General features: G+C 39.9%; 2 protein-coding genes across 2 annotated transcripts; both read right to left on the minus strand.

Annotated features, from left to right (window-relative positions):
* Positions 1 to 938: 938 nt before the first annotated feature.
* Positions 939 to 6,689, minus strand: sb:cb1058 (uncharacterized protein LOC394209 homolog). The gene is made up of 3 exons (XM_063901187.1): positions 6,395 to 6,689; positions 3,899 to 4,591; positions 939 to 2,315 (listed from the first exon to the last, which is right to left on the minus strand). Exons 2-3 carry the CDS (start codon positions 4,544 to 4,546, stop codon positions 2,157 to 2,159), a joined length of 807 nt encoding a protein of 268 aa, XP_063757257.1. The 5' UTR covers positions 4,547 to 4,591; positions 6,395 to 6,689; the 3' UTR covers positions 939 to 2,156.
* A 3,226-nt stretch (positions 6,690 to 9,915) lies between these two features.
* Positions 9,916 to 14,905, minus strand: b3gat3 (beta-1,3-glucuronyltransferase 3 (glucuronosyltransferase I)). Its single transcript, XM_063901304.1, has 8 exons — positions 14,755 to 14,905; positions 14,100 to 14,207; positions 13,524 to 13,695; positions 13,250 to 13,433; positions 12,973 to 13,134; positions 12,750 to 12,836; positions 12,403 to 12,606; positions 9,916 to 11,821 (listed from the first exon to the last, which is right to left on the minus strand). The coding sequence occupies exons 2-8, from the start codon at positions 14,191 to 14,193 to the stop codon at positions 11,723 to 11,725; spliced, it is 1,002 nt and encodes a 333-aa protein (XP_063757374.1). The 5' UTR covers positions 14,194 to 14,207; positions 14,755 to 14,905; the 3' UTR covers positions 9,916 to 11,722.
* Between the last annotated feature and the right edge of the window lie 574 nt (positions 14,906 to 15,479).

Here is a 15,479-nt window from a genome sequence, read left to right on the forward strand (position 1 = left end):
CCTTGACGGGAGAGAGGAGGAAGTGAACGAGGAGCTGGTCCGTCCGCCTTTTATGTCCGGCCATGCCTCCGCCCACCGGGAAACTTTTACCGCGAAACCAACCACAGTCTTTCCTCAAGCTAACTAAACTTTACAGAAAATACACAATATTTATATTCAATGTTACCTTCAGTCTGGGGGAGAGGACTTTCATATTTACAGCTAAACAATTATTTGAATAAGAGTAAAGTTTATTGATCTGCGTCATTTCCGTTAAGAAATAGTCATATTTTTTCTACATCCACAAGATGGCAGCAAAGACACCAACATTACTACAATTCTGCAGCTGACCATCAAATTATTTCCAGTAAGCCAGTTTAAGATCAAAGTTAGGATAAAAACATGTCTTGAAATAGGTTACAGTTATTTAGATATTGCCTCTGTGACTCCAATGCTACGTGCACATGTTTTATAAATATGAAAATGTGTCTTGAATGCCCGATTGAAATATATGTTAAATAAAACAGATCAATAAGAAAGATAGAAAACGTAAATTGAATTAGTTTATATTAAACAGTAATAATAACATTTCTATTGTTTCATTTTTTTTACAATCTTTACTAGAAATGTTTTTGTTTTATATAAGTTTTTCCTCCTGTAGACAAAGAGTAGGAATATCTGCTATCACTGGAACTACATTTGACATTTGATCATTTATAGCTTTTGGAAATGGGAAGTAGCCTCAAACGCTCAAAATTTTAGTAACTCATAATTTAAAGGCCAAACTGAAACATATTGGTGTGCAAAGTGTTATATGTTCCAATATAAAGGTTATATTTAAGATTAGATAACTACATATTGACATTCCTGATCGAAGTTCAGCAGGTTTGATCTGCCTATTGACGCTGCATGATGCTGTGTTTTACATCTTGTTCATGTAAACATCAAAACACACCCAGTATAATAAATTAAAACTTTATTTACTCAGGAAAAGCGCTTCTTGTTGCTGGTTCCGGACTGCAGAAGCATTGATTACAATACCAAAGAAATACAAAAATGTACATTCAACTTTTTCAGTCTAGTCTGCAAGAGTACATGACATCCATACACTACTGTATAACAGGAAATTAACACAGGCTTATTGTAAACATTTCATTTTGACAATGGGAATCAAGAATACAATAAAAAATGAGTGGTGTTTAATCTATTAAAACACATATCACATACTTTATGTGCAATGGTAACAATAAAAGTTATGGGGATTTATAACCAAGCTATAAATTATACAAGCGTTTCTTTCAAACACTTCCCTGCCTTGTCCCTTCAGGTTAATAACCTTCACCAGAACAAACAGTGGGGAAGTCAAACACTTGTGTAGTTCAGTGCCCATGAAATACAATAACCTATATTTTAACAGGGGTCCGTGTCTAAATGTCATTAACTTTGGTTAAAGAAAATGCAATACCTACAAAAATAATAACATAAATGTGGTTAATCATTACCAAACCGTCTAAATAATCATCAGCTCTGTGTGTTTGCCATACTGTCATTAATGATTAGCTCTGGAACAGCAATAAATGGCAATGATTAACAGACAGAAATGTGAATATCTCCAAAGTCCACTGATCCGTCATTGCTACACGGTTGAAAACGTCCTTCCCTTTGGTTTCACGTCAACACTTTCGTAGTTTCATTGTGCTAAACCAAAGGAAGGAAAGAAGATTAATCGTGCTAAAAGCTCGAAATAGTGGACCTGAAACGAAGGAGCGAAGGTGTGATTTGAAACATAGAGGAGAACCAGCTGAACTCAGTCAAATAAAAACAGGCTTTTTACATTCAAGCCGGTCCCATAGACTTCAATATAAAATCAATAGCATGGCCTCCTCACATCATCACGTAAAACTTAATCAGGGGCCCTCCTCACCTTCACTTGCAGAGAGAGACACTTCAAAATGACCACAAATTGACATAAAACAACTGCAAAAAGGCCCAGAAAGGTCTCGTAATCCGCAGTAAACTAAAGTGATTAAGACTTGGTAATAACTTATGTTTTGGTATGACTCATGAGACTATAAAGCCTGTGATGACACACAGGAAGGATTGTCCATCGTAAAACTGCAGAATCACAATTTGAATTGCTAAATATTGGGTTTTATTGTCCATGTCTCTCCCAAGTTCTACTGAAACTCGGCCAGCACAGATTTGTGTTGATGTTTCTTCTTGGATGAGGGTGATGAGGAAGATGTGGGTGAGGATGATGTCACAGGTGTGAGGGTGATGCTGTACAGGTTGGTGATGAAGGCCTCCCAGCCGCGGCGAAACGCTTGGTCCAAAGCCTGATGGGAAGAGGAGGCTAAAGGTTAGCAATGCAATTAAATAATCCAAAATAACAACATGATAATAAAGTTTGTCATATAAGTCATTATGAGTTTGTTAGGATGACGTTAGCATGGTGATGTGGTGTCTTTGCTGCTGTCATTTTGACCTTTGAGCTTCTTTCAATTGACTTTATGATTATGTAGCATCCTAATAATGTCCTCTAGTTCTCAGGAAGTTTCTATATGGTACTAAAAGGGAACATTGAGAAACATTTTTATTTAGAGTTTTGTGTTGAATGTTTAAGCAGTTCTGGATTTCCTTGAACAAACGTATCAGTTTAAACCCAGTTACCTATGAATCCCTCTTTAGTTATGATTGCAAAAGTTATCCTGCACATGTTTGGAATTGTTTGCATTCCTCCCTCTCGCTGCTATTTTTCTTTACTATTTAATACTGTAACAACATTGTTGTAACACAGTGGAATATACATGTTTTACAATTCACAACCACAATGACTGGCGGACACCTCATTATTGTATGAATTCACATACTTTAAAACAAAAACTGTGTTTCTATTTTTTTAAATGACTATTTATTTATTTTACTATCACATTGCATCGCTGTGGGACGAAAATGAGATTTCTGGATCTGAATTTTGCAGACAAAACATTTTTCTCTGTGAACCGATTCGCTGTGAACTGACTAAAAGACTGACAAGCAGCAGGTAGAAAATATGTCAATGTGTACAAATTGACCGTCTTGTCTCCATGGGTTCTTTAGGGCTGAAATGAACCTTTATTGTCCTTATCTAGAACAAGTCTGGCACAAGAATTTACTTTAGGATTAATAAATATTCTCACAGTCCCTCTCATATATAAAAGTCATATTGTGCAGAGGTCCGTCTGTGAGGGCGGCTCTGATTGGTTAATAGAGGAATGTTTTTATGGTGTGAGCCTAGCAGGCGGGTCAACACTGCCAGACTTCGTTCCATTGATCAAAGGACACGATACTGGAGCCGCAGGAATGTCACCTCTGTGCTATGTGTGTCTAAGGAAGCAGAAAATTGTTGGGAACATGTGAATCAGGTGAGGGACGCGCAGCTCCTTGGCTTTTAGTGAGCATCCGCTCACTCAGCGCTGTTTCTGCAGGTAATTAAACGTGACGTAAAGGAAAAAGTCCTACAGGAGGAAGGGAGTGAGCTGGTGACATGCACCGATGGATGCTGTACCTTGACTCCGCTGGTGGTTTATTATTAAGGGTGATAGTTACCATGGTGATTAATAGCCCAGTATGTGAAGAACTTTACCCCTCTGTTCGACAAACTCTGAGGACGGGTTAATGTAACCCTGAGGGGCTTTAAGTTTAACCAGGTAGGTGACGCTGGGCTATATAGCTTCCAGAACATGTGTTCTTTCAGACTAATGGAAATAAAACATCAAAAATATTCATTTAGGTGTTTATTTTACTTATTTTGTAATCTGTGTAGGTAGATTTTGCCCAAGTCAATCATTATATAATGCCTCATTTTCATATGTGAACATAACATTTCAGAAGCAAATACAATAACACACAACATCAAGCTCTTATTCTGATTTCTCACCTTGCGATAATTCTTCACCGTGTTCCTCTTTATCACCTTCAGCCCCTCTTCTTGCTCTTTCTTCATCCTCCTCTCCTCCTCTCCCTCCTCCTCCCTCCCCCTCTTCTTGTCTGTGATCAGGACCTGGTCGTCCTCATCCTCCCGGACGGGGAAATGGACCATTGTGGACTCCATCCTATTTCCCGTCTTCTCCTCCAACTTCTTGACTTTCTCCATCTCCACCTCGATCATCACCCTGGTATCTGGACTTTCCGACCCCGGGCTCGGCATGTCATCCTGGGCTGCGTCCTGCTCCACTCTCCCCTCCTTCTGCTTCCTCCTGGAGCTTCTCCTCCACCTGTTGCTGCGGCGGCTGTGTTTCCTCTGGAGGAGAGTCTCCCCGTCGTCTTCGATCATCCCTTCATTGTGGTCAAACGCCTCCACTTCATACTTCTCAGAATTGAGCACCACAATTGGGCTGCTCACGACACCACCCTGTCTGTTTGTGTCCCCTGTCTTCTCCTCTTCTTTTCCCCTCACCTCTTCCCCTTCTCCAGTGGCCTCAGGTTCATCCAGGCGGACGTAGAAGCCACTGGATTTGTCCAGGAACTTAGGGGCCCGGGTGGAGCAGCGGGCAGAGTTTTTCCTGGAGTTCTTCCCAATGGTCATCTTTCCGTATTTAGTTTTCTTGGTTTACAGCTCCTTTATTGTCACCTGAAAGATAATGTGAGACAGATGAGAGATTAATATCGTTAAATAATCCTCATCTCATACTTTGGGTGTCCTTTTACACACACACACACACACACACATTCACAATCATTCCATAATGGCTGCCATAGGATCTAATTCAAGCCAAAGCAAAAGCGAGGGCAAATTGCCATGAAATGAGACCTGGCCGTACAATAATGTCAGTGTATGCGTATCTGCACACATACTGTGGATGGTATGCATTGAACTACATATTATAGTATCTGCCTCACCATCTGTCACAAGATGTTCAGCATGGCACTAGTAGTTCAGTATGTGAACTACTAGTGTGAGTGTGTGTGTGTGTGTGCAGGTCACCGTCAGTGTTATCAGAAATGATGTAAAGACACAACGTTCTTACAGCTAGAGACAAACACACAGATTCAGACTTTGTACCTGATTTAAACAGTTGGATTCTGTACAGCAGCCAAAATCAATGATTCCATATTGACTCTATCAAAAAACGGCCAAAGACAGCGTGACTGTGGCTTGTTTTTGGTTAGAGTTAAAAGAATGTAGGATCAAATCCACAAAATTTGATAAATATGAGAAAGTTCAGCAGCACAGAGGTTATTTCCCATCAGCCATCACTGTTTTTGGTCACCAGAAGTGCATAGAAAACTGACTATCTTGATTCAATTATGGCCACCCTTTACATTTTTCACAATCCAACCCTACATAACTCATCAGCTCTATTTCAGTTAGATTGTTTTGAATCTATCCGTCCTGCAGAGTTGTAAGAAGTACTCAGATATGTTATGTAAGTAAAAGTGTGATAGTGTAAAATATTCTGTTACAGGTAAAAGTTCTGCACACAAAATCTTAAGTAAAAGTATTAGCATCAAAATAAAAAGTACTTATAGTGTGTAATGTGCAATTTGAGAATCATGTACAATATATCAAATGACTGGGTTATTGTTATTCATGCTTTAATGCGTTCACCACAGCTGGTAAATGTGGAGCTTATTAAATGACTTCATTTACTGCTGCTGGATACCTTAACCCATTATTATATATCAAAGTTTATGTATTAGATGTATATATTATAATAGCTTATAATCTGAATGTGTAAAGTTTTGTTAAACAAATATAGTGGAGTAAAAAGTACAATATTGGCTATTAAAATGTAGTGGAATAGAAGTATAAATGAGCATAACTACTAAAGGAAGTACCCCAAGTTCAGTTCTTGAGTAAATGTACTTCACTACATCACACCACTGCCTGCCAGTATCTACATTTGACAACAAGCTGATTAAAGAGAAATGTTTGTAGTTTTTTTGTAGTTTCAGTTTGCCCTTACGCTGAGTAATTAAAACAGCTGCTATTGCAATCAAGAGCACTAAGATTTTAGACGAATAGATTGACGATTTGGGAAATACTCTTATTAAGTTCCTTGTTACATCAATATCAGTCATGTGAGAGAGCGGTTCGAATCTCCACGTCTACCTCAAAACACTACAGTCCGTTCAGTGACTTTTGCTAGACATTTTCAAAGAAGTTACAGATATGATCGATCCAAAATGACAACATCCAGAGGCTTATGTTACAAAGTTAAAGGAGGAAGAAAAAAAGCAGAGTGGAGGAACATAACAAGCAAGCAGAAAGAGAAATAAGACTTCTAAACCTTGGTGAGAAAGAGAAATAAGAGCAGCGACTAAACATCCTGTCCTTTATTGTTAGAATAAAAGAAAATGACTTATTTACTTACATAAACTCACTTATAAACACATGATAATTCAAAGCAAAGTATAATATAAGAAGCCTTACCTGATCTCTCTCTGTCGTCTCGTCTCTGCCTCTGTGTGTGTGAGTTAAACCTCCTGTGTGTGTGAGAGTCTGAGTGAATGACTCAGGATACTCCCCTAACACAGAGCGTCACACCCCCCCGACCTGCAGATCTGTCGTCACCAGAGCACACGCACAAAGAGCGCACACACACACATGCAGCAAAGCACTCTCACTCTCAAGGTCTCTGTCTGTACCCACACACACACCTCGTCGCCTTAAACACATGCTAACTTAGAGATAAAGTTCTGATTCAAAGTTTAAGCTGGCTTCACACATGTACAGGTCTCGTGAACAACTGATTATATATTCCAGCTGACAAAACACCTGATGGAAACGCCCTACTCTCAGATCAATCATTAACCAGTACGTCCTCAGCCATTACAGATAAGCAGAGATGTGACCTTCTAAAGTTTTCCTAAAATCCTACAACACATCACTCATTAGAGGATTAATGGCCATACATAAACATATTCCAAACAACAGGTGGCAGTTTATCGGACTGAGGCCATGTCATGGATTTTGTATGAATATATAAGTAGCTTAAATAATCTTGCAATAAAGTGACACGTTTGATAACAAGGATGACAAAGCAAAAGGGGTTTGATGAGAATGTACATAACTTCTGTCAAACTTCACATGGTTGCTAATATTCCAGATGTTTGGATGAGAAAGGAACTTTATTTCCTTGTCTTTGAGGTGGTGTCCAAAAACACAAATCCTCTGGAAAGATGTTAGTACGTGTATTTAACATCAAATTCCCTTCGAACACCGAACTTTGTGTGCTTGGAATATGTTCAAAGGACTTCAAACTGACTGCAAAACAGACCAAACTTTGGACTTCGTCAAGCCAGGAGGGCGCTCTTTGTTGGAAAAATGTGGATGCCCCAACATTGAAGATCTGGATTAAGGAACTTTCCCGTAGTGTTTGTCTAGAAAGACTGACATACATCAGTCAATTTGTGAAGTGTTTCTATTACATTTATTTTATGTACTGTATGTCATTTAGTACTAGTGCAAGTCAAGGGTGTGTGTGTGTGTGTGTGTGTGTGTGTGTGTGTGTGTGTGTGTGTGTGTGTGTGTGTGTGTGTGTGAAGTACATGTTTGTTTGTTTGTTCCAATATAAGAAAATGCCAATAAAGTAAGGAGCAGGCTACAGCTAAACATGACCCTGTACACAGTTTACATATTTATATCATGTTACAAATAGTTTTTTTTATTTTACATTTAGATTTATCTCATTCTATGCTCATAGTTTTTTAATTCTATTTTACCTGCACTATAGTGTAACCTTGTATTTCATGCACAGTTGGAGGAGTCTGGGAATTAAGAATTGAATTGCCAACAACTACCCTCTAACTAGCGTTGATAGGACATCTTGTAAACCCACATTGGTTGCGACACGTCATTTAAAATCCATATTGCCATGTTAAATTAAGGCGTTATTATTCTGCACCACCTCTACATTGTGCCTTGGATTTAGACAATTTTCCCTCACAAGATACAACACTCAGAAAACACACAAAGGAAGTAGCTTCACCTCAAACACCCAGCAGCGCTTCTTTTTAAATTAAAAAAGACGTGTATTGGTTTGAAGCATAGTGAGGCCCACGTTCAAAATGGCGGCCTCTAAATTTCCATTATTTGCGGATCATTTACATTACCTCATAATGGTTCCCTTTCCTGATAAGCTGGGATATCTTTATGAAAGGTTTGTGTGTGTCCAGATCAAATTAGTTTGAATGTTATCTCACAGTTTGTACGCTAACACCGTGTCAGGGTGTGTGTGTTGAGTAATTATGTTGTTCTAAGGTCAGTTTGAGGATGTAAAGCTCCCACACGCCTACAGGAACATGCACACACATGCATACTGTGACACACCAGCAAAGGGAGAACACACTCCGGCAGTAGCGCACACACGTTAAATGAGATGTGAGTTATTTAAGGGTGAAAGCATGACAGAGGACATGACGGTAGTGTAAGGTTTACAGAAATGAAACGACTTTCTACTGTCACAGGCCGTCTAGTCGGCAGATGTGTGAGTGAATCACTGTAGATGAAAACATGGCGTGCGACTATGACTTCAGCCTGTCTTACTCACCTACCACCTCTCCTTCAACTGTGTGTGTGTGTGTGTGAGAGAGTGTGTGTGTGGCGCTCAGGTAGACTCTCACCACCATATATAGTCAGCTTGCGGGCCACATCCCTGCACGGAGGGCGTAACAGCTGTCAATCACAGCGGCCTGTAAAAGCCTCACCTGTGTATCCTCGCCCACCGGGTAATCATCGCTGACGGTGAGCGGACGCTGAGAGCAGGTCGCCATGGTTACCGTCTGTCAAGCAGGGACAAGTTAGGGTTTGGTACTGTAATCAGAGGATTTGGATTTGGTTACAGTTCAGGAAATACTGAAACAGAGATGATAAAAGTCACAAGCAGAGTCATGGATGGATTACTGAGTAAGATTTTGTACCAATGAGTAAGAGAATCAAAGAGACCATAAAAAGACAACTATAGAGAGATGAAAAACATCTGCAAATAGACCACAAACAGATACACAACACATAAAAAGACCAGACACAAAATATAAATAAAAACAAATACAAAGAGAAACAAAATGACTACAAAAATACACTAAATTACCACAAGGTCACAAGGGTTACGACTGTAAAGAGATCTAATATGACTCGAGAGACAATACAAATAGACAAAAAACAACTAAAAAGAGAAACAAAACTACTACAGAAAGACACAAAACAAGTAAAAACAACCTCATAGGGACAATAAAGAGACACAAAATGACAAAAAAAAAGGGTTAGGGGTCAAATGTGACTCAGTCTAACAGTCAAAAATGAACTCCAAGAAGACCAAAACAACAACAAAGCGGTAAACAACTATAAGTCTGTGTCTGGCTCATGTGTAGGAGGGGTGGTGGGGGCTTTTGCGTGTCTGTGCCCGGGGGCCCCACTGTCTCATACTCCTGGAGCTGCAGTGTGACAGCTCTGTGAAGAGGCACAGTTAGCATTACCTGACTCTCAACAGATGTGCTCTTGGCTGCGTTTCAGATCACGTTAAGTAAGCAGCCTACACTGCTCTACTCGAGTCAGCATTTCTTATAATAGTTGGGGTCAGAATACAAAATGTGTTGCATAAGAAAAAGACTTAAAGGGATGTTTTGAAGCAGGGTTGGAAGGGGTACTTGTGATTAGTCCGTGTAGTACAGTAGATGTTGGATTATGGACCTCTATTGTGGAGGGACAGGAGAACAGGAACAGAAGCTAAGCAATGTCTGCCATATTTATCTGCAGTGAAGAGCAAAGTCATATTGTTTTTGAGGTTTTCTAGCCATCATAATTACTTTTCCCAAACAAGAATCACATATCAGCGTGTGATTAATAGAAAACTCACATTTCTTCCTTCCACTTTGCTTGCAAAGACTGAATTATTAAATAATGAATCGTAGAAATGAATCGCTTAAGTAAAAGAAAATACAATGACAAAAACATGACTTTTTACATTATTTTTGTTTATTTTCAAGGTCAATGACGGACATTATCACATTGTACAATGTATAGAACAATATTATTACAATAATAAATACATAATACACCAGTAAAGAAATGACTTACAGGCACTAGTTAAACTAAAGCAGGCACTAGCTGTTTTTACACTATCATACAGCAGGAGCTGCGCAGCACTTGTTTGATCTGTGATTTTATTTAGCTACTGTGAAGTTCCAGGGATTCCCTGCCTATAAAATGCAAATTCAAGTCTTTTTCTTGTCATCAGCGAGGAAATATAACACGCCATGTTTTCTATCTGCTATCTTGCATACTGTATTATAATTCCTATGAGTTTCAGTAGTATTGATCCCTTAATTCAGGGCTCCTAAATGGATTCCACAAGCCCTATGTTTTTAAAAAGCATCACTAAAAATATACATATAAAAACGCTGGCTAGAACAAGCGGTTGTGAAAACCAGCGTTAACACCACTGGGTGTGGAAACGTATCCTCCATGTTTGTGTTGTTGTTGTTGCACCACTCGTGTGTGTAACACAGGTGTGTGAGAACTTCATTAATATAACTATTATCTATTATTATAGCACATTTAACTGTAAAGAAATGCACCTCTGCTCCACAATACGATTACTGTACTTTGATTGCAAATGCATTTTGATTAGACAGGTTGCATAAAAGATTATTATCATGCCTATGATGGGGATGGCTTTTACTGCCGCCAACGAGGTTACCATTTCTGCTTGTCTGGCTCAGGAAAATTATAGAAGATCTAGAGACCAACCCTGAAATGGATACATGCATCATTTTTTCCAATACAAACGACCTAAGTGGAAGTCTGTGCTTTCCCAGAGCTCATGTGGTCTTTTAAAAACTAAATAATATCCGCCCGTTAATTTAGATTGGCTCTAAAGTAAATGGGTTCTTCCTTTGCCCAAGCTAGATCCCTTTCCACAGCTTTCAGTCAGGCCAGTACCTATTCCATAAAATTGCTAAACACGTTCTTGCCTGTACAGCTTTGATGCACAATTGCTGCCTACTTTGTTTGTCTTTGTTGTCTTTTTCACCCGCCGTTGTACTAGTGATGTCTGTGAAATGGCCTTCTTTACCATAATTATTGTCAAAAACGAGCTAAACTGAGAACATAACCTCCTTGTTGGATGTAAACACACATCCATATGATTGAGTACAGACTTACAGACACCCATCACGTGTAATAGAAGCCATGCAAGAATAAAGTGCTCCGTTACAACTGTACCCCGGTCAGAAATCAGGCTGCACTAATGGAAACAGAGGCTGGAGTAGCTCAGCCGTCTAAATACCTAATGTCCATCAGGAGTGAGTCACACTGCGGGATTTACATTGAACACAAGTAAACAAGTGAGTGATATAAGCATGGACCTCTGTAATGAGCTGCGAGGGAGAAACGACCTGGAGGTGTAACAGCATGGCTTTGGAAGGTTTAAAAGTGGCGCCCCCATCAGGCAACCTCCAGAATCATCCTCCACTGGACTGCTGGACAAAGTCGCTAACTCACTATAATAAAATAAAACCTGATACATACACTAACATACACTGTTGTGATGACACACTCACTCAATATATACACACACGTACATTAACTACCGGACACAAAAGATAACACTCCTCTAACAGATATGTGTTCCTGCTTTACAGTATTTACAACGCAGTTACATGTGCAGCATTATACAGCGGAGTACAGGGTGTGTGTGTGTGTGTGTGTGTGTGTGTGTGTGTGTGTGTGTGTGTGTGTGTGTGTGTGTGTGTGTGTTCCTCAGACCTCCACTGCACGGTCTGAGCCCAGACCCTGAGCTTGCAGAGCCTCCTCCCTCTTCATCTTGGGCTTCTCTGTCCGTGTGTGCCACACAAGCACCTGTAACACACACAAGGAATTAATACAATCCTGCTTAAATATCTACTGCAAATACAAATAACACTAATAGTTTATATCCAAACGATAATATATCTGTGCATTAACTTGATATTGGAATAATTGTGAATAAAAATGTGTGAAACCAACTGGGAAAATTTGTCTCAGATGTTAAAGTTTAAATGTAAATATTGAGTTGATGGTAAGGAACTTTTTTTAATAAATTCATGTATTTCATTTAAATTCTTTGCTAATTTTACTTATGTTGTGTCAATATTTTGGTAACAGTAGTTGCTGTCCATGTGGTTTGACGTAGATCATAATAAAACCATTATTATTATGATCTATTAGCATAACAAAATTCAGATAAAGCAATATTTTAGAGCTTGAAACTGCTACAGCATACAGTATATGGATGGAAATCAAATCCATGTTGTATTGTCCATGTCGTTTCTACATTATGGCGTAGTGCTCTTAAACACACTGAAGAAGATCAATCCAAACACACACACATCATCACTGATGCTCTCAATTCCTCCCTCTCCGTCTTTATCTATCCAACACACTCATTAACACACTCTCACTTTAGAGCAGTTGTCTGCTTTGGGCTCCAGCTCGTCCATGGTGACCAGTCCCTGCAGGAAGCTGCTCTCCAGGAAGCCCATCGGTGCTTCGCCGTCGAAACAGGACTCTGGATTGGCCAGCACCAGCTTGAGGGAGACGGCGAAGCCCGCCATGTCCATTGGGAAGGGACGACTCGGACGCCAACCGGTGTGGAAACGAACCACCTACAAAGAATCATCAAGAGCACAAATATAATATTCTGTATTCATTTCATGTTCTGTCATTCTTGTTTTGGCTTTTGCTCTCAAATGAAGCAAACACACTGTGAGCATTATTCATCTTAGACTTAGCATTCACAAGCACCAACCTTTCCTCCTTCGACCACAGGCCTCTCATATTTCATCCCTCCAACCAGCCCCACCGGCCACACCGACACTCGCTCGGTACTCCTCATCTGACAAAAGAAAATGAGATCTTTGCTTTAATACTGGGACATTACAAACCAACACTCCCTCCAGCAGATTTTTTAAACATTGGTAACAAACTAAATCAGTTGAGGATCATTTAACTAAACACAATGTCACACCCACCTCTTCAAATATCTGCAGGCTGTATGTGTTATCGTCGTCGGCAAAGTAGACCACTCCCTGCTGGTTGTCTCCTCCGGGATGAGCCCTTCTGTCCTCTCTGAGCCACCGTAGTCCCTCGTTCCTCTGCTCCACCCCACGAGGCTTCAGCCAGCTGGGGTCATTCTGAGGGGGGAGGGTTTAAAAGCACTTGTTTGATCCTAAATCATGACAAAAACCTCAAAACCAAATTGCAAATGTTTTTTGATTCACAACTGTTGGGATTTTTGTCTCCACCCACCTCCTGCAGTTTGCGGTCCTTGGCGGTGGGCATGTGTAGGTGTGTGTAGGTCAAGCCACTCTTCACCAGGAGGTCGGACACCAGCGGTGTCTTGTGTGGCGAGTCCTCCACCACAATCCAGTGCAGCTGAGGAACATGGAGGAAGGTCTGCGACAGACGCGTCAGCTCGGCCTTCTGCACCAGCCTGGACAGAAATCAGAGAAGAGGAGTGGACAGTCATAAAAGAGAGTTGAGAGGACATTAATGGTGAGGAGGTAAGGAAACCCCGGGCTACCTTGCGTAAGTCGGGGTGATGACAAAGATGGTGGGATTAGTTATAGGTTTCTGTGGTTTCTTGGTAGCCTCCGAGTTCCTCATTTGCTCCTGAAGACGGTGCAGCTCCCCTCGCAGCCGTGATATGGTACGGTCTTTAGGCAAGTCATGCTCAGAGCAGTCGCAGCGCTGACCTGCAAAGAGTCAGTCACAACAGAAAAAATAAAGTTAAAGAACAACAGGTAAAACAGGATCGCAGGATTAGCTGCATTATCTTGTTTAGTTGTTTGGTCTTTTACACTAAATATATGACTATGGCATGGTCGTGTTTACCTTTATTAATGTGGAATCAATCTATAAATAAATCCTGGACACAGCTTTTAAGAGTCTTGATTTCACAGCAGAAATGTTGACATGTTATTGTAGGAAACACATTTGCATTAAATAACATTAAAACCCTGGTGTCGTGCATACTGGCTCATTGGAATAGCGCTATAGGGCACTTTATAGTTGTGATCCATCATAAATGTCTTAATGTGCTTTCCTGTTTTGACAATGTCAAAATACAGGTCAATAGAGAGTGCTTTTTAACACTTACCAAGCTGCATCAGAGCATAGACAAGGCCAAGCAGCGAGACCATGAAGTAGAGCACAAACACCGTCTTCAGCTTCAGCTTCATCCTTGTTGCCATGGTACCCTGGCCAGCTGAAAGGATGACAGTACAATAAAACTAAACTTTATTGGTAAAGCACCCTTCATACAATTATCGCAGCACTTCACAATCGGTGAAAATAGACATCGAATTAATTTAAAACAGTGATGGAAAATAAAACAGACTTTATGATAGTTAAAGAGTAGGAGTTAAAAAATATATATATACAAATATGAGTTGAGAAAACATGGAAATTGAACACATAACATCAGATGGAAATAAAAGAAACAGTAAATAATACAAAATAAAGTATATGCCACATGAAAAACATTACTACGTTCAGGATGTGGAATATGTTAGAGTATTTTAAGGTGTTCAGGTGAATTAAAACGTGCCACATTTCACATAGCATTCCCATCCATTATTTGCCTTATATGTAATATGTCCAGCTCTAAATGGTTAAAGCTTTGGAGGTTACTATACCCTGTTTCTGAGAAGGTCGAAAAGATGCTTGATGGTGAATCAAGTGTTAGCTATACTGTTAGCCAGTCATTTTGTTTGGACAGAAAACAGTTTCGAGTTTCATGATTATGGACTTACCCGAGGCGGGAAAACGTGGAAGACAGAGTTGAGGTTTGAGATTAAAAGTTTATGTCATCTTGAAGAGGTGAGCATCCATTCATTCGGCTACAGCTACATTAGCTCGGACATCTATTTTGCAGCAATGTACCAACAACTTCCGGTTTCAGCGCAACACAGTTAAGAGTCCCCTCAGAAGGGGGAAGGAACAGGATCACAAATAGTTCCACATTATTCCCGCATAATAGCAATAATACAAATAATTTACTAAAATTAGTAAATTGCTGCCAATATTACAAAACCAAAATAATTTAATAAGACACATATTGAATCGGACGTCCATAATCTGACAGCCCTTACTCTTAGGCCCCGAATTTACACTGGCATTTTTTTCCAGTTCCAGATCCCGTGATTAATTGACCAGATAACGTATAAAATCTTGGGTAAACCATAAATGATGGCTTTGTATGACTCCAGATAGATTCTGCATGTCGGTTAATAATGAACTCTAACAACTAAGTATAATGTATAAAGTTTAATGCACAAAAGTTGGCTATGGTCAATATCATGTCTCTTGTAAATGTATGGCAAACAAATGACTTATTCCTTAGAATAATGCATAAAAACATTAGAAATTGTTACTGTTAGTACATTTCTGAAAGTACATTTGGTTTGTCCAGCCGTGGCACCGGACACCTCCAATCCCCCCTCCCCATTGCTCCCTGGACGCTGCAGGATAGCTGCCC

The sequence above is a fragment of the Eleginops maclovinus genome, chromosome 14 (genome assembly GCF_036324505.1).
Source record: "Eleginops maclovinus isolate JMC-PN-2008 ecotype Puerto Natales chromosome 14, JC_Emac_rtc_rv5, whole genome shotgun sequence".
NCBI lineage: Eukaryota > Metazoa > Chordata > Actinopteri > Perciformes > Eleginopidae > Eleginops > Eleginops maclovinus.